Source organism: Bemisia tabaci, chromosome 5, assembly GCF_918797505.1.
Source record: "Bemisia tabaci chromosome 5, PGI_BMITA_v3".
Lineage (NCBI taxonomy): Eukaryota > Metazoa > Arthropoda > Insecta > Hemiptera > Aleyrodidae > Bemisia > Bemisia tabaci.
In genome coordinates, this window is record NC_092797.1 from 711,270 (window position 1) to 734,854 (window position 23,585).

General features: G+C 37.8%; 3 protein-coding genes across 8 annotated transcripts in view; 2 read left to right on the forward strand and 1 right to left on the reverse strand.

Moving 5' to 3' along the window:
- Positions 1-27: 27 nt before the first annotated feature.
- Positions 28-23,585, forward strand: part of PIG-X (Phosphatidylinositol glycan anchor biosynthesis class X) — a 70,621-nt gene continuing 47,063 nt past the window's right edge. For all 6 annotated transcript variants that reach the window (XR_011899954.1, XR_011899953.1, XR_011899956.1 and 3 more), the window contains exons 1-2: positions 28-282; positions 3,369-3,504. Coding sequence is in view for 1 of the 6 variants with exons in the window: in XM_072301044.1 (XP_072157145.1) it covers positions 167-282; positions 3,369-3,504 (252 nt within the window). In the remaining 5 variants the exon portion in view is untranslated. The remainder of the gene's footprint in view (positions 283-3,368; positions 3,505-23,585) is intronic.
- On the forward strand, positions 10,185-17,776 carry LOC109030818 (uncharacterized). The gene is made up of 6 exons (XM_019041986.2): positions 10,185-11,273; positions 12,116-12,325; positions 12,891-13,041; positions 13,423-13,599; positions 14,598-14,683; positions 15,639-17,776. Exons 1-6 carry the CDS (start codon positions 11,067-11,069, stop codon positions 15,828-15,830), a joined length of 1,023 nt encoding a protein of 340 aa, XP_018897531.1. The 5' UTR covers positions 10,185-11,066; the 3' UTR covers positions 15,831-17,776.
- Positions 17,933-22,078, reverse strand: LOC109030817 (putative nuclease HARBI1). Its single transcript, XM_019041985.2, has 5 exons — positions 21,545-22,078; positions 20,782-20,978; positions 20,425-20,557; positions 19,877-20,021; positions 17,933-19,141 (listed from the first exon to the last, which is right to left on the reverse strand). Exons 1-5 carry the CDS (start codon positions 21,794-21,796, stop codon positions 18,750-18,752), a joined length of 1,119 nt encoding a protein of 372 aa, XP_018897530.1. The 5' UTR covers positions 21,797-22,078; the 3' UTR covers positions 17,933-18,749.

Consider the following 23,585-nt stretch of genomic DNA (forward strand, 5'->3'; position numbering starts at 1 on the left):
AACCTCAACTGACTGTCACTGTCGTCTCTGGTCTGATCTCCTGACTGAATTCCTGATTAGATCTGATTTCGTCGGACGCTTCGGACAGTTGTTTCTCTCAAAAGATTTTTGATAAAGTTCCGTTTTCTACTTTCTTTTCATAGCTTTTCCTTGCGTCACTACAAAAATGTTGCTTGTTCAGTGTCTTTTATTACTTCTTGTGGTCGCTTGTTTATCGGAGGAGCATGGCTGCAACATTTTTGCCACTATTCTCCGTGAGACCAGCAATGAGGGTTTTCACAGGTATGTTACAATACGCTAAATTCAATGTATTCTATCGCTGCTTAAGATCAAACTTAGTTCCAGCAAGGCACCTGTATCACACCTCTGAGATGTATTCACTGGATTAGTCCTTGCCATGAAGCACTTAATGCAGTGCTTCATAGTTCATCGGCTTGGTGGCAACCAGTCTTGTCAGCTGATTTTAATAGAGCTGCGCTGTCGAAGTAAACTTTTTGGGAACGTTGGGCAGCGGAATCACCCGATTTCAAACGCTCGGCGTTGTTCGACTCCATTTGGATTGCCCAGTGCCCGGGATTGTTTACCAAACGGAAGTCAACAAGTCATTGTTCTCAGGAGGTAGTTGAGAGCATTTAGCTAACCTCTGAATGTAATTGTGTATGCAGAGCAGAGTCAGAATGTCTAGCTAGTCAACAGAGACGACTGACAACACGTTTCCCAATGGGTAAGTCAACGGCCATGTGATATCCGTTGATACAGCGTTCAGCACCCTACGCAAACTGAAAGTTTACTTCGGCAATGCACCAGTTGCTATCAGTAAAACAAACCACGTCCTGACACGAACTGCGCATGTTCAAGTATTTGCATGCGAGATCTGATAGAGGGTGGATAAGCGCGAGAAATAAATAACAATTATTTCGAGTGTGAAATAAATGGGAGACAACATTGTATCGAAAAAAGGGCTACATGGACATGAACAACGAAAGTGAGGATGATACGAGAAGGCAAGTGGGAGCCGGCCAATCAGAGAGCGGCATGAGGCTACCAATCTCAGAAAGTAGAATTACCCTACTTCAATAAGATCTGTAGCACTTGGGAGCCAGTTAAAAATAAGTGCTTTCTGCTGTTGAACAGCGGAACGACGGATCTCTAAACTGCGTTCTTAAGTTGATTGCTGGTGCTGATGTCATGACCGCTGGTGGTTTTGGTAGCTCAACCCCACCGATCAGCACCCGTGTTATGGAGCAAATAATGGTATAAAATCAAGCTTTTCGCAGTTTTCGGTCTATGTATTCACCTGAAAGTTTGTTTAAAATGCTTTCATCATTTATTTTTTTACCTTCAGACCGCTTTAGAGCTCATGACTATTAAATTTGCGCAGGAAGACCTGACATTTTTTACTGTTGTGACTACTTTTTAGGATTTTATGTGCAAAGTAGTCAAGGTTTTAGAGATGTCGTCACATAAGTTGACATCGGTTTACTTTCGATATGCAGGCATTTTTGCGTCACAAATATCCACATGAACACATGCGACTCTTGCAGGAGGGAGAACACAAGCTTGGATAGGTTTTTTAATACTTTCAAACCTTGTACCACTTTAATTTTTAGCCACACAGAAATCGTAACCACACGAAAGTCATGGATCAGTATTGATAAGTAGTTTTTTTTCCGAAACGATTATCAGACAGATGTTTTTAAGGTGGACAGTAGCAAACGACACTTTGTGCAGAGGTGTAAATTTGTTGCCTATGCCTGCTAATCAAAAGTAAACAAATGTCATCTTATCTGGCAACACCTCTACCACTGGACCAGCAAGAATTTACATTGAGGGGAAAAAAATTAATCTCTTACACCACCACAAATCGCAGAGTGCAATATGTGTGTAATTATTGATGGATTCTCATAACCTGTAGGTATTTTGTCCGAAGAAAGAATATGACGATAATTTATGAAATAGAAGTAAGATAAGATGCTCACAACTAAAATTGCAGAATTTGCCGGATGATAGCTTTTATTTTCGGCAATATTTGCGAAAATTTGAGGCTGTGTTCGTACTATATCTAGTGAAAATAGCAATATAAGTAATACTTGGTGAGAATTTGCGAAGTCCCAGCTTAAATCACGATGGCATTTAGTGAATTTTGCAGAATAACTATCAAGAACAGCATAATTGAGCATTGCAATTCAGTTATTGCATCCCAAGCAAAAATTGTAGTACCAAAGAACAATTTAAATTATAAACACTCTTTTTGCAAAATTATTAGTTCCAATTGAGTACTTACCTCACTATGAATTTGTAATTTTTGCAAATTGTTCTGTTTTTCTTGTCACCATGGTGGTTATTCCAGCCGAAATATTGAGATGTAAGTAGAAATGACCAGCCTATTTTGCTACTGTGGTAAATTTATTTTGTGTATCCTGGTGCTACGAAGAATGCTTCTTTCAAGTTTTCTCTTGCGTAAGGAGCTATACAATATCGGTGAATAGTTATTTTTTTCATCATTGTTTTGACCATTTCCAATGAGACGCTGGTCGGTCCATTTTCTTTTAGGGAAGATGCAGGATCTAGCCAAAATCTTGAGTGATTTAAGGCTATTAAAGTAATCCGTCTTCCAAAGAAGAGAGCTCCTCATAAGTGTTTGCTTGTGTAAGGAGTTGTGACACTAATGAAAATCATATGTCATACTTGGAAACCAGTGAGACTGGGTTCCATTCCTTGGAGACTAGGTGAACGATCCGGCTAAGTTATTGACCAGTTTTTAGTAAGCCAAGATGCGACATAAAGAGCATTTTTCAAGATTTCCCCTGTGCAAGGAGTCAGTGTGTGTGTAGTTTTGATGAATTACTTTTTTTACTATTACTAATTAAGTGCTCTTCCATTTTGGGGAATGAAAGATCCAGTCAAATTCGTGAGTAATTTAAAATGAGAAGGTATCTAATCCAGGTAAAATTAGAGTTTTTAAATTTTGCTTTGGTAGGAGTCATGGCTTGAGCAATAAAATCGTATTTTTTAGTGATGTTCATAGTCGACATGACAAAAAGTAACGGATGAGTGGCAGACTCAGGTGAGCAGTTGGATCCCTGTATTTAAGGGTTGATTGGTCGCTAGGTCCTTTGAATGAGGAAATGTACCTGCGTTTCAACTTATAAAAAATACCCTGAGCCAGTTGCTGACACCGCCCTTCACCTGCCTTTTCTGGAACTAAGTCTTTCTTGATCGTAAAGTTAAATGCCAGAGTGTATTTAATGAACCATTCAAGAATCACTCTTGTAAATGTATAATTCGAAAATTAAGAAAATACCTACTGAAGTACTTTCAGTCAAGGATTTTTTATTTTATGTACATTTTCTCCTCTTCTTTTTCAGGAAACTGACATCTTTGGTGGAGGTGGTCAATGTGCACTCAAATCTTGATAATTGTCAATTAGTTTTACAAGAGAATCTGCCCAGTAATGTCTTTGTCAATCCTGATGAATTACGAGCGTTGGCTAGAAGCAAAGAGGTGATTGAAAGTTCCACTTTTAGTCGTGCGGCGAAGCCGTATAGACTCTAGGTTTCGCCGGAGGCTAAAAAGTGTCCACACTTTTAGGCTAAGTCCAAGAGGAGAATTTTCGAGGAACCAAGTAACATATGAGGTATTGATATCGGTGCATTTTGGCCCAATGGAGATGTTACATGTGCGAGGAATTTGCAATTTAACTGTTGATTCTTGTATAAAAGTTCGCGAGGAACACAATGGTGCCACTGGTTTTCTCTGAAATCATCTCCCAAGCTCAAAAAAAGCTCTCAAGTTGAGGCCAAAATGGAGGGGATATCCCACCTTACCCTGAGAGTCCACGTCTACATGAAGACAAACTCTCCATGCAAAGATAGGGAGCAAATACATTAGCAGGGTTGCCGTGTTTTCAGTTTTGGAGTCCCCAGATAAATTGGTAGCCCTGTCAATGTATTAGCTCCCTATCTTTGCATGGAGAGTTGGTCTTGATCTAGACTTGGACTCTCAGGGTAGGGTGGGATATTCCCTCCATTTTGGCCTCAACTTGAGTGCTTTTTTTTGAGCTTGGGAGATGATTTCAGAGAAAACCAGTGGCACCATCGTGTTTCTCGTGACCTTTTACCCAAGATTCAACAGTCAAATCGCAAATTCCTCACACATGCAACATCTCCATTATGCCAAATGGAATTTCTGATCATTTAGCCATGGTTTGGTAGCGTTTAGCAATCAACTGTGACCATAATGTAAAGAACCCACACAGGTGCCTTTCGGCGGAATGTCGCCCTATGGCATTCTTTATCATCAAGTCACTGTTGAACATTTACTGTTAAGTAGCGTTTAGCAACCAAGTATAGCCAAAATTTCCAGAACTCATACCTCAGATGTTCAAAGAGTGTTAACATGTGTCGCCAAATGGAATTTCTGATCATTTAGCCATGGTTTGGTAGCGTTTAGCAATCAACTGTGACCATAATGTAAAGAACCCACACAGGTGCCTTTCGGCGGAATGTCGCCCTATGGCATTCTTTATCATCAAGTCACTGTTGAACATTTACTGTTAAGTAGCGTTTAGCAACCAAGTATAGCCAAAATTTCCAGAACTCATACCTCAGATGTTCAAAGAGTGTTAACATGTGTCGCCAAATGGAATTTCTGATCATTTAGCCATGGTTTGGTAGCGTTTAGCAATCAACTGTGACCATAATGTAAAGAACCCACACAGGTGCCTTTCGGCGGAATGTCGCCCTATGGCATTCTTTATCATCGAGTCACAGTTTAATAGCGTAAATAAGCAACCAACGGTGGCCAAAATGTCAAGACTCCAAACTGGTGCTTTTTGGCTGAATTTCGCCCAATAGGATCTTTGATGATTTATCAGTAATGGTTGATGTTTATGTTGATTAATTATTACTGTCTGAAAGTGAATCCTGTGGGAGAATATTATAGGGTTGGTTCAAACAAGTTTTAGAATTTTTTTCCTTAGCGCTAATGGACCCTAAGGGACAACTTCAATTCATCGAACTAAAAGTTTTCAATGTTCATAACCATTTTTTAACTGTCAGAACTCTCTAGACCACATTTATTCATGATGAATTTAAAGAATATCGCTGTCAAAAGTTGAGTTCTCCTTCAATTTAGCATTTTTTGTCATTACCTTAAAGACCATACGGAAAGTGCTAAATCTACGGAAAACTCAACTTTTCACAGCGATATTCTTCAAATTTATCATGAATATAATGTGGTCTAGTGAGTTCTGACATTTAAAAATGGGTATGAACATTTAAGGCTTTATTTTCCTTGAATTTAAGTGGTTTTTCAGGGTCTACGGTAAGAAAAAAAAGTCTAAAACACGTTAAAAGTTACTTGAACCTACCCTATAATGTTGAGCTATGACTTCAACTTTCATGAACCCTTACTTGTGCCTTTCAGCTTGATTTTGCTAAATGGAATTATTTATGATTGAAGTCGTGGTTGAGTTTACTATGCTGATAAAATATCATTGGAAACTTTAGGTTTCACTATCATAGTCTTCTAAAAATAACCATCAGCATTACTGCACCAACCAAAATCTAGCCCAAAAAAAAAAATAATTCGGCTGAAAAAGTGGGAGAAGTTGGGATGTGCAGTCTCAAAATAAAAATACCTAGCTGTGATTGGACATAGCTTTGCTTTCATTGAGACTTTCAAATTTTATGAATTAAAAACAGTAAGCGTTTAGCAAAAACAGTTAGTTTTGTCCTTACCCGTAGACCATACAAAAAGAGCTAAATTGAAGGAGAACTTAGCTTTTGACAGCGATGCTCTTCAAATTTTTCATATACCTATACAATGTGTTCTAGTGAGTTTGGATGGTAAAAAATGGTCAGGAACATTTAAAGCTTTATTTTCCATGAATGTAAGTTGTCGTTCAGGATAGATTCTGACGACTAGATCCTTACTAGAGTAAGGAAAGAAAGTCTAAAATTGTTAAAAGTCACAGAAAAACGCTAAAAAAGAAAAAATTCGGAAAAGGAAGTCAAATTTACATAACAATTAAATTAACATAAAAATTTCGTAAAAAGTATTGGAAATTACGAACAAATGTATTGACGTAAAAACTGTATTAAAAAGAAAGTTAATTTTAATTAAGAAAAATAATCTTGGTAAATCAATTTCTCACGTAAATTTGACTCAAAATTCATTTAAAAAACAGGGCTGGATTTACCTACTTGCCGCCCATGGGCCGGATTTACCTACTTGCTGCCTATGGGCCACCTGTATTTTGCCGCCCCCTTCTCATTCGTTTCGAAACATCAATAAAAAACAACTTAATCGGCCCGAAACAGTAACAGAGAAACAACTTAAAACGGGACTAAGGCCGCAAATAATAAAAAAGAAACATATAAAATATAATAAGAAACCCGGGACGTTTCGCAGGGATCACACCCGCATTTTCAACCGGCAAAACAAGAAAAATTAAAAGAAAGGACACTATGCCCCTCACTACTAGCAAAAGTTCGCACGGAACTTTGCGCGAAAGTTTTTTTTTTTTTTTTTTTTATTTAATTTTGTAATTACACATATTGAATTACAACTTATATTACTAGACCTTACGAGTCTTTACAAATTTTCCTTTAAGCCTAATATAATAAAAAAGAAATAAACACCGCTTTATGGATTAAATTAATGAGAATGAAAATGAAGGATGAACAAATGAGATAGAAGTAAAATCCTGTAAAAAGCGGGAGAAAAACTAACTGATATTAACTATAATTATTCCTAGAACTAGATTCTAGAGAATTTTTCTACTAACTATGCTTTCGCCCTGTCAGTCGACTAAGACTGGTAAGGGCCAGAGGCACGAGCCTAACACCGACGGAAATGAGCTGTGCTCAACTCATGTGGTTTGCGTCTTTTTAACCTCCGGGTCTCGGAGCCCCAATCCAAAAGCGCTATTGCTTCGGGATTGGGGTGACCGCCCAGTCTCTCTTCATATCTATTGTACATACGTGAGATGTACATGTCCATCTCTTCGATCCCGAGCTCATCTCTAATATCGATGTTACGCTCGTACCACCTGGCCCCTGCCATTTGTCTGAGTATTTTATTTTGAATTGTCTCAATAATTTTGAGATTGGAACTGGCGGCACACGCCCAAATCTGGCAGCCGTATACCCAGATTGGCCTTAACATTGATTTATAAAGTAAAACTTTATTTTTTAGCTTTAATTTAGATCGCTTTCCGAGAAGCCATAGCATCTGTCTGTGCTTTAAGTCAATTTGCTTTTTCTTATTTAGAATATGCTCCTTCCATTTTAACTTACAGTCCATGGTAAGGCCGAGGTAAGGAGCCTTTTGCGCATGGGGAATAGCAATTTTATTTAGGATCACAGGGACATAAACATATGGTCTTAAGGTAAAGACCACGTTAACTGATTTGGTGGCGTTAAGCGCCGTGCGATCGCGCTCAGTCCAATCCTGGATGTCGTCCAGGCACTCTTGGATGTTAGTGACTGTCTCCTCATATGTGGGCGCGGAGGACGCAACGGCCGTGTCGTCCGCAAAGATCCCAATTTTCCCTTTTTTAGGTTTTGGTACGTCAGCTGTAAAGAGACTAAAGATTAGGGGGGAGAGTACTGAACCTTGAGGTACCCCTGCTCTTATTTTCCTAAATTCAGAGTAAGAGTCTTCAAATCGAACCCTAAAAGATCTATCTGCTAAGTAGGACATTATTAATTGCACGTGGTTCCCAGGCAAGAATTTAGAAAGTTTAAATGCCACTTTAGAATGCCAGACTTTGTCAAATGCCTGGGCGACATCCAAGAAAACTACATTACAAAACTGTTTCTCCTCTAGCGCCTTTTCAATATAAGAAGAGATCCGGTGTAATTGTTCTATTGTGCTATGTTTAGCCCTGAAACCAAACTGCTCATTAGGAAGTAACTTTTTCTTATTTACAATTGTCAGTAAACGTTTAATATATAACTTCTCGAAAAGTTTGCATATCAGGGGAAGTAAGGAGATAGGGCGGTACGAACTAGGGGCTGAAGGAGGTTTTCCGGATTTTAAAATAACAATCACCTCAGCCAATTTCCATTGACTAGGGATGTATTTCAATGACAATGCTGCATTAAAGAGTGCTTCTAATTTTTTGATTGCCGCAGGAGGAAGTTGCTTGAGGATAATTGCTGAGATAAGATCAAAACCTGGACTTTTCTTGATTTTTGTTTTATATTTAATTTCCTTGAAAATTTCGTCATATGTAATTTTGTTGATTTTTTCTGCAGGGAGAAAATTAATATTACCAACTTCTTCCTCTAGTTCGCATTCCTTCTCTGGAGATTCGCAGGGGTTAGGTTGAAATACTTTTTCAAGGTGATCGGCAATAGTATGGGCTTTTTCCTGGCTATTATTTGCCCATTCACCGTCCGGTTTTCTAATTGGGAAGCTAGCTAGGAAAGGACGTTTTAGGGATTTTGTCGCTTTCCAAAGGGTGTAATCATTAGCTTCGCTTGGGCTGAGATTAGCTACAAATTTTTCAAATTTTTCATTACGAAATTCATTAATACGTTTCTCCACTGCCTTGTTTAGTCTATTGTAGAGATTTTTATCAGATTCATGGTGAGTAATCCTTCTCCTCCTTCCCGCTTTGTTTTTACGGTCAATAAGGCTGAGTATTTCCTTTGGAAGAGTGCATTTATGATGAAAATTATTAAAAGTTCTAGCAACCGGCGTGCTTGCTTTTGCAGCCTCTTGGATGCTCGAAATTAATGACTCTGCCTCCTTATCAAGTGTGGAGCAGTCGTTTATTGAAGTTGAGTTATTAATACGGGAAGTTAATAATTCTCGAAATTTTTTCCAGTCTGTTTGAGTAGAAATTAGACAGGGTGGGCGTTTAACTAATACTGGAGTAGCAAATATAGATAAGAAAACCGGCACATGATCTTTTTTTCCCTCTAACACATTGCAAGAAGTTTTGTTATTGAGATTGAGATTATTGAAGATGAAAAAATCAATTACGTCTGGCTCTTTCAATGGATTACCTGGATAGAAGGTGGGTTTACCCGGAGAGATAAAATCACCTCCGATAAGATTGACTGCAGTTTCAAGATTATCACCTTTCGGGTTAGTTAATCTCGAACCCCATCTGACGTTTTTACAGTTGAAGTCCCCCCCGATAAGAAAGCGAGGACCCAATTTATCAAGTAGACCAGAATAGTCGTCAACTGAGCATCGATGACGTGGTGGAGCGTATAACGCGCTGACATTAAATGGCCCTAGCGATGACTCAATTTGAATAATCACCGCTTGGAAACGTTCTTCTTCTACAATTTCGAGAACAGAGTGTTTAATGTTTTCCCTGATAGCAATAGAGGCTCCCCCCCTAGCGTTATTAGAAGGATGTCGTGAATTATAAAATCTATATCCTTTCAAGTATCCTCTCGATTCCCTAGCAAAATGGGTTTCAGAGAACAATGCTATATCTACGCGTAATTTTGCCATTTTTTCACTAAATTCTAAGAGTTTAGCAGGTTTTAATCCATTCGCATTCCATGCGATAAGATTAAGAATGCTTTCATTTTTGTTGTTCATTTTATCGAGAACTCAACACTCGGCTCATAAGAGCCTGTTCGTATTTTTCCTGTCTCTTACTCATCTCCTCTAGTTGCTTCCTTAATGATTCAATGGTCATTAAGAGTTGACTTATGAGCTCTTCCTGTTGATTAGAGGGTTTCGGGCCGGATACTGCGTCGGCGAAGCTAACTCCTTGTTTAATAGCACTAGGAGGATTTTTTCCCCCTTTTTTCTTTTTATTTGGTTTATCTGGGAAGTTAGGAAAATTAGACCCATCGATCTTTCCCTTTCTCATTTTAATAGATTTTTCTCTGTCTTTTTGCATCGCTTTCGCGAAGGGGCAGCCTCTATAGCTAGCTGGGTGACCTGTTACCCCACAATTTGCACACTTAGGGTTGATAATGCGCTTCGCCCAAGGGCATTCTGTGGATAAATGTTTAGCTGCGCACTTTACACAACGTGCTTGCTTACCACAATATGCTTGGGAATGTCCGAAATTCTGACATTTTCGACACTGTATTATCTTAGTAGTACTAACTTTAATGGGTTCTACTTTTACAACCATAGAACAGATTCCAACAATCTTATAGATTTTTTCTATATCATCAGTATAGTCGAAGTCGACCTGCAGGCTGATTATTTACTTTCATGGATCCAGGTCATAGATCCGGAAATCTGATCTACCGCGCATCTATGATAGATGCATGAGCAAACTGTTTGCGATTCTAGACTCAGATCCAAGCCGATGGAACGGTCATAGATGAGCGATGGATGAGCAGAATTTGAATACAGTGTTGAACGATTAAGTTGAAAAGAAACTATTCATTTCAACCAATCAGAACACTTGACTTTACGGGCGAAGAAGAAGAAGCGTGCTGTAAACAACCGGCTAACCTCCAAATATGTGATCCTCTGAATTCTGAAAGTCTAAAAGTAATAAATTTTTCCGAAAATCGGAAAATCAAGTTTTCACCGTCAGTGTCTTTATTGCAAGTTTTACTTTGCTGTGAGTTTCTTTTTGGAATCAATTTCGTAATTTCACTCCACTTATAATTTTTAGATTTTCTGCCTTTGATTCTCCCTAAAAATGATATGGACCTAGCTTTACATTGATTGAAGTCATAAATTTCTTTTCACCTCTATTCTAAGTTTATACGCCTCCCATTCAATGCGATTTATAAAAACGTGCAGCTCTAATATTTTCAAGTTAAATCAATTCTTCGTGAGCTTACGTCTCGCTGTTATCTGGGTCCTTTTCCATCTAGCAATGCACTTTTCTCATGCGTTCACCGTTCCTTTGGGAGTAGTGTATTTCACTACAGTTCGAAGTCTTTCGCTCCGGCCTGTAGTTGTATACACTGTCCTTTCTAGCTACAGATTTTAACTGTGAATAAACGGCCCATTTCTACCCATGTATTTTACCAAGTTAATGCTAGTGTCCGTGCCATATTTTTAGTGGTTTTTTCTTTACTTTTGTGTGTGTGTGTTGTGAAGTGTAGTTGTATTTAAAGAAGATGAGCGACACCAAGAAAAAGAGGGTCACAATGAGTGACAAGCAGCGCAGTCTGCTTGTTCAATATATGGCAAAACACACCATATTTGCGAAAAGTGGTGTGAGCCCAGGTCAGAATAATGTGAAGAAGACGGTCGATCAGTGGGATCGGCTGATCAAGATCCTGAATGCCAATGGTCCACCCCGGAGTAAAGCGTCATGGAAACAGGTAAATAAAATTACAGTCTTATTATTTTATCATTTACATTAATAATTTTTTCTTCCTATCATCATTGCCATTGAAACCAACACTTGCATGGATGCTTCCTATTCAGCCGTATTTATTCTGGAAGAAGGTATGCACAGATTAATAAGAGATAAGGTAACCAAGATATATGCAAATCTCATATACATAGTTTTGTGCCTTTTGATTTCATCATTTGTTCATAGTTCCTCTTTGCATGAATACGTCCATTTATGAGTAGCTGTTATGTAATGCTCATTTCAAATCATGTCTAGAAATAGCTCTTAAATATTCCAAAAATATGCTTCTCAGTTGAATAACGTTGAGCAACAATCATACCTGCACAGAGCACAGGGCCTTGTTGAAGGAGGCTATCTGTTTTCAAGAAGAATTTGGATTGAAGGCAGTTACGGTGAGACTGGGGTTGGTGTATTCTTCGTAAGGAATATTCATGAGGGAAAACTGAGGAAAGTTTTCCTTGTCAAAATTTCTTCTGATTTTTCTTCACTATGTGAGTATTATTCTGGGAAAATTATAAACATTAATGTTTCTTAGTTTTTCATTCAAGATCATTCAAAAGCAGCAGCAATTTTCTGTGAGATACAACTTCAATAATCATGCTTTGATACTGTAAGCATTATGTAACGAACAATACAGCAGATATGAGCTTCTGATAAGCTTTTTTAGCACAATAAAGAGTGATATTTTGCACAAGCCTTTCTCAATGTGGATCTTAGCTCATTCTGTTATAAATTATGAAACTGTTAACATTCTGCCTTGTTAAAATTCAATCATTAGATATTGTTCCATTTCCTTTTCAATTCCAGACTTGGAGTGACCTGAAAAAAAGGATTAAGAAAAAGGCTGGATATCTGGCAAAAGCAACAAGGAAGACCGGAAATGTGAAGGCAATTGATGACAAAGGTCGAGAGGTGCCACCCTTAACTGCTGAGGAGCAGCAGATCGTCGATCTTTGCGGAGGCAAAGAGTGGGTTGGTCAGCCGGAAGAGGAGGAAATTGGTCTTCCTCAACAGGAAGTAAGTTAATCTCCTTTCATTTAAGAAATGTGCTACATTTTATAATGGGTCAGCTGGGCTGGTCTCAGAATTGTGTTTTGATGTCTGATTCTTGTAGATTAGCTGAAAATAATAAGATCCATCCAAATAGTAACTTTCCAAGATCAATATTAACAGAGATATGATCGCTTGAAAAATTCGGTTTTTGACATCATCCACCGCAGTAGTGACACCCTTGGTTTTCTTGGTAACTTATCATCCGGAGTTTCACCTTTCTTCAGCTTACTTACATTGTTGTGGACCAGTAGTATTCTGTGGAACCATTGCATTCTACCTTTCAGTGGACATAAAATATTTACCTACTTACTAGTAAACCTCCATAATTTATGGTCAGCCCTGTACTCAAAATAGTTAGCGGTAGCATTTTAAAATTTCTGTGCGTAAGTAGGAGATTCAGAACCAAAAATACAGCTTTTTTGGGTTTAAGCATGGTTAGTAATCTCTTAAATCCAAATTAATGGTGGTCAGTTCACTTATACAGATTCCAGCAAGATTTACCCTCTCTTACGAAAAACTCTTCTTACAGACTCCAGTTCGCCAGGGTGACTCAACCTCCGAACCTTCTGAACCTTCTGATCCTCGAGTTGTCCCCACTGCTTCCACATCCAGATCCGGTAATGTGGATGTATCGGAGACTTGGGAGTATTTGATAACCCCTAATTTATCACCTGTGAGAGGTGAGTTAAATTTATGTTTTCATCTTTATCAGTGAATATCTAAGGTTGAAATAATTTAAAAAATTTCGAGGAGATTGGGTTAAAATTATGTGAATGTGTGGACAATCTATCACAATGCAAGCATTAATTGCAAAGGAATTACTGCATTTCACATTTTAATATCGATGAGATTTGTCGGAAAGAGAAAATAAATTAAACTAGGAGTTACCCGTTCATTTTATTTTTTGTGAAAATGTCTAATAGGCAATTTTGCCCCGTTCCGTGCTTTCTCTAATTTGTGCTTCTGTAGTCATATTTATTGCCTTCATTTCCGTTGTGGTTAAATATTTTCCTCTCATTCCCTTCAGTAATCAACTGATGCATTTTTGTTTTTTTCCACAGTGGCAGACCGTCATGATGAGGTAAGCTGTGCAGAGGAGGAGGATGAGGGACCCTCGGAGAGAGAATCGGAGAGCGAACCCTCAGAGAAAGAATTGGAGAGCGGACCCTCAACCCAAATACCTCAAAAACCCACAGGTTCATCAGCAAATGAGGAGGATCCTGGTCCACCAGCTAAACGTAAGCTTACCTACTGTTAAAAAAGACCCATTGTGTTATTAGGTATGCAGCGTCAGATTTGTAACAAGAATTTCTCTTACATTTGTACCAAAGCAGATATAAATGAAAGAATTCCTTATATTTTGTGCACCCAAACTTTATCCTGCATGAAAGAGGAAAATGAATTTCTGTAAAAGCTGCAAGGGACCATGTTTTGTCGCTTCCCGTTTAAACAAATAAATCATTTTAAAGTTAAATTATAGTACATGTGTGGTGAAATTGCTCCATCAACTAGGAAAATCAGTTCATCTGTTTTTTGTGTGCAACTTTCTATTTTTTCTAAGAGGGGTTCTCAGTTGTTCTTGGAGTTGCGGAGTTTAGTGAATCAATAGAAAAGTTTATCTATGCCTAATCGAGCTTTCAATAATTTTTAATGACAAAATCTGTTAACTCAGGGAAACCTGAGCTTCATAACGCACATCGAAGATCGTTGCACCTGTTTCAATTTCTTCCAAGTCCGTAAGAGACATTTAATCTTCAGGGTTGCAGGTTGTTTGTCTCTAAAGCACATACTGATAGTTAAACATGTTAATCCACTCGACGCTTTAATTAATTCGTCTTTTACTTTGACTGTCATATCTAGGTAATTCTCTTGATAAAGTGAGACTCATTTATGTAGGTACTGGTAATAAACAGGCAATCAGCTAATATCCATTATTCAATTATCATAAAGGAAAGAATGGTCGAAATAAGACAGAGAAACTATGTACCAAAACATATAAATACAACACTGTCAGAACCTGAGAAATTTTGAAAGCAAAATAGAATAGAGAATGGCACTTCTTGGTTTTGAAACAGAAGTTGATGCAAGCAGCATTGCAAACAATAGGTTGGGAGAACTTACTTAAAACTTAAAGTTTAGGCCCATTGTCCCAAAGGGATATCCGGAAACATTAATTTTAAAATTACCTCATAGTAATGGACAGATTAATTTACTCCTAAGTTTTCTTGCTCAACAGGTCCACGCACAAATTTGAGAGGACAGTATCAGGACACATCCAAAGCCTACGTCTCTGTTACCATGGAATCCATCAAAGCTACAAAGGTACACTTGTTAAATTTTCCTCTCTGCTTGTCGGTCCACAAGAAAAGCAGACTCATCATTATTTGTATCAGAGGTCATTCGTACATTCTCAAAGCTGAGATCTATGATCAGTCACTATTCTTGATGTTACAACTGATACCCAACCCACAGAGTCAAAGCCCATGGAGTTACTAAATTTTGTCCTTTAATTGAATCCATACAAGCCATCCTTTTGTAGGAAGTTCAAAGATTATCTAAATATTTGAATAATTTGCATCCATGCTCCGTAATACTTTCATTGCTACATTTTACTCAAGAATTAAAGAATATTTTGGGATGTTTGAGGCTAAAATAGAAATAGATATGTGGCCGTAACCATGAACTGGTGCAATACTGTTTACAGTAAGGAAGTAAATCATCCCAAAAATAGGACGAAATATGGACATCCCAGGGAGGTCAAGATAAAGTCGTATCATTTTGACATAGTATCTTCAAAGCTGAAGAAGTAGGAAAGAACGTCTACAGGCAATCGAAATTTCCTTATTCCTTGAATGGTCATATATAGTTGTATAAAACGCACAATGCGGATTTGAATGAAGGTAAAGTCAATCAAGGGCTAAATCTACTCAAAGTTACCATTGTGAATCGTTTGCGTTCAGTTACATTTTAATTTTTTACTGGCTGAGAGAGAAAATCAAAAAAAAAAAAGAGAGAAATGGACTATTGACCATCAGTCTTTACATAGTTCGTATGTTCCAGCATTATTGTAAAAATCATCGCCAAATAATTACACAAAAAATAATTATGAAGCTCTTGATGTTACTAGAATTTTTTTTTCTTTTTCTTTGGCAATCCTACATGAATGAGGCCTTAAAAGCCTGCTGTTAAAAACCTGTTATAAACAACTTTTGGCTATTGTTACTACTTGTTTCAAGCTTCATGGCTTGATTAATCATTATCTTTATTCTTTTTCCAGGAACTTGCTGCAGCAATGAATAACTTAGCCGCGTCAATGAACAATGCAGCCTCGTCAATGAACGCTATCGCAACGGCCATGACTAATGCATCAACCGCCCAGTGCGAATCGAATTTGGGATTAGGTCTAGCGCTTGCCCGCCTCAGTGATAAAGTAGGAAGACTTATCGGAGGAGATGAAGAAGAAGAGTGATATGAAGATGTGAATATTTCTACATTATTATATACTTTTGACTCTTTTAAAATATTGTGTATCCAGGAGAGGATATCATACTTTCTAAAAGACTGATTTTTCTATTAGACTGATTTTTTTTCTTGTGTCTGAAAAAAGATGTAGATGTTAAGATGTTGCCAAAGGTCAGTTTAAGCTTCATTCATGTTACCTGTTAATTTAAATTGTTGAGCTCTATCGTATTATCTGACCAAATTGTGATTTTTTTCTAGTTTTTTCATTTGTTACTCAAGATCTCTCTTTTATTTGTCTTTCTCTTGTTCCTATTCATTTTGATAGAAGTATTTTGTTCGGTGATAAATTGACTTCAATATTTAAGCAGAGAATTTGAAATTGCCACTTAAAGATGTTGCCAATGGTCAGTTTAAGTTTCATTGAAGTTACCGGTTTATTTTAAATTGTTGAGCTCTATCGTATTATCTGACCAAATTGTGATTTTTTTCTAGTTTTTTCATGTGTTACTCAAGTTCTCTTTTTTATTTGTCTTTCTCTTGTTCCTATTCATTTTAATAGGAGTGTTTTGTTCGGTGATAATTTGACTTCAATATTTAAGCAGAGAATTTGAAATTGCCACTTAAAGATGTCAGTTTAAGTTTGAGGCTACCTGTTTATTTGAAACTATTGTGCTTTATAGTTGTATTTCATCAAATTGTGATTTTTTTATAGTTTTTTCATTTGTTACTCAAGATCTCTTTATTTGTCTTTCTCTAGTTCCTATTCATTTTAATAGGAGTGTTTTGTTTGGTGATGAATTGACTTCAATATTTAAGCATAGAATTTGAAATTGCCACTTAAAGATGTCAGTTTAAGTTTGAAGCTACCTGTTTATTTGAAACTATTGTGCTTTATAGTTGTATTTCACCAAATTGTGATTTTTTTCTAGTTTCACTTGTTACTCAAGATATCTTCTTCATTTATTTTCTCTTGTACCTGTTCATCTTAATAAAAGTGTTTCATTCGGTGATAAATTGACTTCAATTTTTCGACAGATTTTTTCAAATTGCCAACTTTGAGTCGTGAGACAACTGTTGGAACATGGGAAGAATGTACAGTAAACTCCAGGAAATTCATCTAAGGTGATTGTCTCAGTGTCTTAGAATTGATTCATGCTTAAAGCTTTTCGTTGGTCTTATAATTACTTGATTACTTTCCAATTGTTGGGACATCCTAAGAAGCAAAGAGAAGTATAATGATTTTCCTTTCTAAACAAATTTTATTTAAAAATATAATAACAGCTACAAGAACTACACGCCTTGTATCTATCTCAATGAGTTAAATTTACAAAGGTATTAGAAAACTAATTAACATTGGTAACACTAGTGACATTACATAATACAGATTATCTAGAAGACAAGGAACTTAGGAACTCTCTATTTTTTTCATTACATAAAATGGAGAATTTGGGTGCAAATTTTTTATTGCTTCATCTGAAAGTGCTTAAAGAGCTGATTTTCCAGTATTTTTTAATTTTTTTCCTCTGAGTCTTTCAGTTCTTTTAGTGTATTTGTGTGTTTAATCTCCTACTCAAAAGGCTTTCTCCCACCGGGCTTCCTACCTCATCTTGCTGCACTGGAAAATGCTGCTAATGCAGAAGAAGCTGCTTATAATTATCGTGTTCAGAGGAAGAGACTGAGGGACGCGTGCAATCCCTTTGATATTCCTCGGGCAATCTTCAAGCAGAACTTCCGTCTTGACAAAGAGAGGGCTCACGGTTTGATTGACAAGCTCACTCCTCTAATGCAGACTCAGAGGGTTTTCAGCCTAACTGCGACTCAAAAAGCCATTGCCACCATAAGCTCAGCTTTTACATCATCATAATTATTACTAATCAAAGGTTTTTAGTAAAGTTCAAAGTACCTGTCTCAGGGACTTTCTGGGAAATAGTATGAAAATAGATTTAAATGTGAGAAAATGCGCCGCCCAGATGTCATCTGGCGGCATTTCCCATTGAAACACGTGTATTTTAGCAGATTAGATCATTTTGTCATATCTTCTCCAATGATTGTTCAATTCATGAACCAAGGATATCCTCGTGTTCAGTTCACTCGGTAGTTTCCACTTAAACACGAAATTCATCAAATTTCAGACACTAGCAAATTCTGTATTTAGACTTAAATAATCATTTCTGCCTCACATTTTTCTTTCCTCTTTACAACATACTTTCAAGAGTGAGGAAAAATAGGAATGCTGAGAAACAATAAAACATGGATACTTCATAATTTGTTGGCAAAAGGATCTTGCTGAGGGATGAGTTGACTGAAGTCCACTTTAAGAGGGAGAAAATGGACTTCATTCTGCAATTAGGATTAGGCTTGTCCGTAAAAACACATATCTGCATTGGGAAACTAATGGTACATACATAGTTTCTAAAGTGAGCTAAAGATTATGGTTCTTAGTTGCAAAATGTCCACCAAATGGAAATAGAAATTTATTAATGAACTCGTCTGTAGGTCATGGAAGGCTTACACTGGAGTTGTCTCATGGGGAACATGTCATTTATACTAAAATCTCTGACACAGATGTAGAGTCAAAATATGCAACACTACACTACAGAACCGGGAAATAAACGCCTGCAATAGAAAAGACGAAGCAAAGCTGAAACCAGCAGGGCGTCAAATTAAAGCATGATGGAAGGAAAAAAGAAGAGGAAAGTAATACTTATTAAGAGCATGGACCACGAGCGTAGCACCAACCCCTCAATTCAAACTCACATTCAAAAGTCGAACTTTCATGTCGTTCAAACTCAATTACGAAAATTTTGATGTTACTGCTCTTTTCAGCAACACAGTATTAGTATTATAATAATTAAAAAAGAACGCTGATACACTTATGGTGGAGTTCAACAGAAAGTTCTGGGAGAGAAGAAAGACTCAGTCACATCTAACCATAATGGGCTGCAATCAATTCTGTGCGAACTACTAAACCTGCCGCCAACTCATCCTCCAGGATACCATTTAGAGGTCCTGCTGGTTCTCCTTCCTGATCGATATCTACCTCGAAATTCTGAGCATCATGAGCATAATCCTCCATTGTCATGGCGATGTTATGAAGTGCGGCGCAGGATCTTATGATGCGCCTTGCTTTCCCAGGTTCATAGTGCAGAATCCTATGCTTAAGAATGCAACGCCACTTGGCCTTCATCACTCCTATCACTCGCTCTACACAGTTCCTTGTTCTAATTTGGGCGTGAGTATAGCGACCTTCAGGGGTGTTTTCATCCGCGTGGATTATGGGAATCATGACCCACGGTAGAGTAGGATACCCGCTGTCACCTGGAAGAAGCATTAAATGATGACTGAGAGGGATTTCTTCCTTCATTAAAGATAAAAGAAATGTAGTTTTTTCAGAGCATACTTAACAAACATAATTTCCCCATGCAGTATTCCGTAACAGTAGACATGAGCCGAACATTCATTCCACAGCACAATGAGAGGCTGCTGGCAATGTCCCAACTGATGAACCAAGGCTCAACAAGACAAGAGGAAATTGATTTCATAAAATATTTTCTATCTTTTTCAAGCGAAAAATGACAAAGATAGAGAGCCGCTTATTTTTTAAATTCTTTTTCTCAACATACTCTTGACCCTCTTGCTGTGTTATTTGAAGAAGAACCCAAGGAAATATTTTGTGAGTTGCACAATAAAGGGATTTAGTAACTGGTGCCAGTTACAAATACCTATACTTTCACTCAATTTTAATTTTGCTCCATCAGAATCCTCAATGAATGCATATCCGTAGAATTCCATTCATAGTCTTCAACACAGTGGGCAGTTCGTAAAATATGTAACACTCTGGTGGGGGGTTACAAATCCCAAATTTGGCAACATATATTTGAAGAACTACCTTCAACAGGAGAAAATGTTCATGAATCTAAAAATTAGCTCATCTGAGAGAAAAATGAAATCTCTGTGGACAAATGAAAGCGGCCAAGTTATCCAATTCCTACTTAAACAGTCCTTGGTATGATTACCGCAGTATAAGTAATTGAAAGAGTTGTGATGAATTACCAACAAGCCAAGTATAAGTCTGTCCATTTTGATGGGCAATCCTTAAATGGTTGTTAATGACCGAGAATCTCCAAATAAAGCCATCATGAGTGGCACCTCCATGACGTGGGTTAATGTTTGTAATGCGTAAATTACTATCACATATCTGTAACATGGATAAATAACAATTTTAAAACCTTGATATTAAATATCGAGATGTTTGGCATTGACTTCCCCTTCAAAAAATGTATAGAAGCAGCACTATTCTCTTATCTTATTACCTGACAGTATTCAGACCACAGTTTTGGTGTTTTCCTCCCTAAAAATTAACACAATTCTACTCACAGACTAAATGTGATTAATGGACATGGAATTCATACTTAGCTCGTCATTAAAAAATTGTACACTTTAAGAATAAGAATAGTTTAGTGAAGCTCTGAGGGTAAAATATTCTGATTCTTGATAAATAACATTTACTGTTGTCCTTTAAAAATACTTCAAGTTCAGTGACTATGGGGAAATCGCAAAAGAATACTGAAAAATTCGATGAAAATAATGTTAATACTTACAATCTGAGCATTAATACAATGCAGATTCTTATGACTGTAATACTGCTCTTCGTTTTGGGAGGGTCTCTTAATACCTATCAGGGTGCAATCCACAGCGCCTATGCAGCCCGGGAATCCAAACTTTTCGAAGAATCTAAGAAAAGGAAGCAAACGAATTAAAACCCACAATTCTCAAAAATATTTGGTTCATAAATAGGGTAGGTATTTGTTTGAAAATAATTCATATGAAAGTTAAGTTTTACTCAGCAGCACAAAAAAGGTGTTTTAACCTTAATTAGTCTTACCAGCTTAGTATGGTTCAGAGGTTGTACTGAAAATTACAAGAATGTAATAAAATAATTATCAACATGCAATTACCCCAATTTTGTTGCCTGAATTTCGGCTTCAGTCGTGGGAAATATGATGACCTCCCGAACCACCGCCTGATCCATTGCAGTCAAAAAGTCAGACAGGCAACGGCTGACAGATGCCTGGCTCAAATTAATCAAATTATGGTGCGCAATCGAACCTCGCTGATAGCTCCCACATGACAAAAACTTTAAGGCAGTCAAAACCTAGCAACAGTGAGACATAACAATGAAGTAAAAAAATAATACTTCGGAGGGAAAGTGTGTTAGCATCTATCTAGCTTTCCATGATGAATGATGCATGCTCAATTGTAAATGTTAGGAAATTAACTTTTATCGGTGGTGGATATTTTAATGTTTTCCATGTAAAAACTTTGTCAAGGGAATTGTCTCACTTCACCATCATGATGGGACCACTTCAACAATAACAAACCTACTAAGACAAAACCAGTTCCTTCGGGTGAATAAATAAGTATTTACTGTGCCAAAAACCTTAGGAGAAAAGGACCTTCGGACGCTACTCTGTAAAGATGGATAGTAATGGAATGTTAAGAACAAGTACTTTATTTTGCTCCGAAAACTGACACACTATCATGTCATATAGCCTCGCCTCCTTAAAGCGGCTAGGAGGCATCTGAAAATCAGTATTTTAATGAGACTGGTACTTGGAACTTTACTAAAAACCTTTGATTAGAAATAATTATGATGATGTAAAAGCTGAGCTTATGGCGGCGATGAAAAGCGTAATAAAACATATTCAGCTAGGCACTTACTTTTTGAGTCGCAGTTAGGCTGAAAGCCCTCTGAGTCTGCATTAGAGGAGTGAGCTTGTCAATCAAACCGTGAGCCCTCTCTTTGTCAAGACGGAAGTTCTGCTTGAAGATTGCCTGAGGAATATCAAAGGGATTGCACGCGTCCCGTAGTCTCTTCCTCTGAACTCGGTAATTATGAGCCGCTTCTTCTTCATTAGCAGCATTTTCCAGTGCAGCAAGATGAGGTAGGAAGCCCGGTGGGAGAAAAGCCATTTGAGTAGGAGATTAAACACGCAAATACACTAAAAGAACTGATCTACATGTCACCCACAACTTCACTAGTTCACAAGTCACGGTAAACACGCCGGAAAATAAACATAACATAACCTCAAAGTTCGATAGATGTCATCTCATCTACCGCCTCAGGCCCGGGGGATCCGCATCTATCAGTGGATCTATGGCCGGATCCATCGTCAATAGTTCTGAATCGCTCGGAATGGATGTGCAGTTCGCATCTATCAAGGTCGGTAGATGAGACAAGTGAATAATCAGCCTGCTGGGTAGGAACCCGAGGGATCATAGAGTGTGGAAATTTGTCAAATTGGAGTTAATATACGACGGATGGAAAAAATGCTAACTTTTTCTCGTTTTTATTGTCCTGAAGATTCGTCAATATCGAAGAAATTTTACGACATTTGGCCAAAATCTTGAACTTTCAGACCTTTGAGCGACCTCTAAATTCTCGAATTTTGAGCTGAATTTTTTTTGTATGTTTTTTCATGTAAAGGAACCGACTGAAGTTGTGTTGTCATAAGATTTGAGACTTTTCCCAAATAAACGGCACCCTAGCGCCCACACTGAAAAATAAATCTCTGTGTATTTTTAAGAAAAGGGTAAAATTACCAAGAATTCAGGGTTCTATTTGATCCCAGTTTTTTCTTGGTAAAATGACCATTTACGGAATTGTTAATTTTACCGACAAATCTCGGTAAAATTATTGAACTTCCTCGGTAATTTTACTAGACCTCGGTAAAAACGCCAATATTTTTTATCGACTGTGGTAGAATTACCGAGATAAAATGGCAAAGTTACCGAGAATTGATTACCAATAAAAGTGGTATTCTTACCTAAAGAAATCAGTAAAAATACCGGTTTTTAGGTATGATTACCAGTCTGTCTTGGTAAAATTATCAATAATTGGTAAACAAAGTGAGATGGTAAAGGTACCAACGGACCTTGGTAAAAATGCCGAGAATTTTTTTTCAGTGCACCGTGATGGCGATGGCACCCGCGAGTGAAACGAATTACGAAAGCGAGAAGGAAATATGGATTACATTTTGCAAAAAGGAACCACTATCTCTGGCTCTTCCATAAAAGCACGTATCTTCATAGGGAAATCAATGGCACATATGTTGTTTCTAAAATGAGCCAGAAATAGTGGTTCCTTATTGCAAAATGTAATCCATATATTCTAGGAATAAAACATGCGGCGACTCTAATTTTAGTGGCTCTTTGTGGCGACGCCGAGAACAGTGACTTGCGATCTATCGATATTTTCCCATTTAAAGCTGTGGTAAATAATCGATTATTAAGGTGTTCGCAGCGAACACCCTGTTTATCGATACTTTTCCATAGGTTTTAAACGGTCGATCGATCGATGTATCGCAGAGCACGCCACGCCGCTGGCCGAGAAACGAGCGGGCTCGCGCCACCGTGCGACGGAACCCGTTTCAAGTTGAAGGCGAGCGGCAAAAAACTTTTCGATACTCGCGGGGTAGGAGGACCCGATCGGCGAAACGGCTCGGACGCCGGCGACGGACAAGAAAATCCCAGGTCAGTTCCAAGTGCCTCTCCGCGTCGAGCTTTCCCGGAGCGGGACCCGACCCCTAGCAGCCGAACGCGCCCTTGTCATCATTTTTCTTAATTTTTCTTAATTTGTCTTCGTTTCTCTGAAATCGTCGTATGGAAGCGGGGACCCAACCCCTACTTACTCTCGTCTCGCCGTGTGTTTCTGTCTTTCGGCAGTGAATTTCGCGAGTGCTGCATCGTTCGATTTTTATAA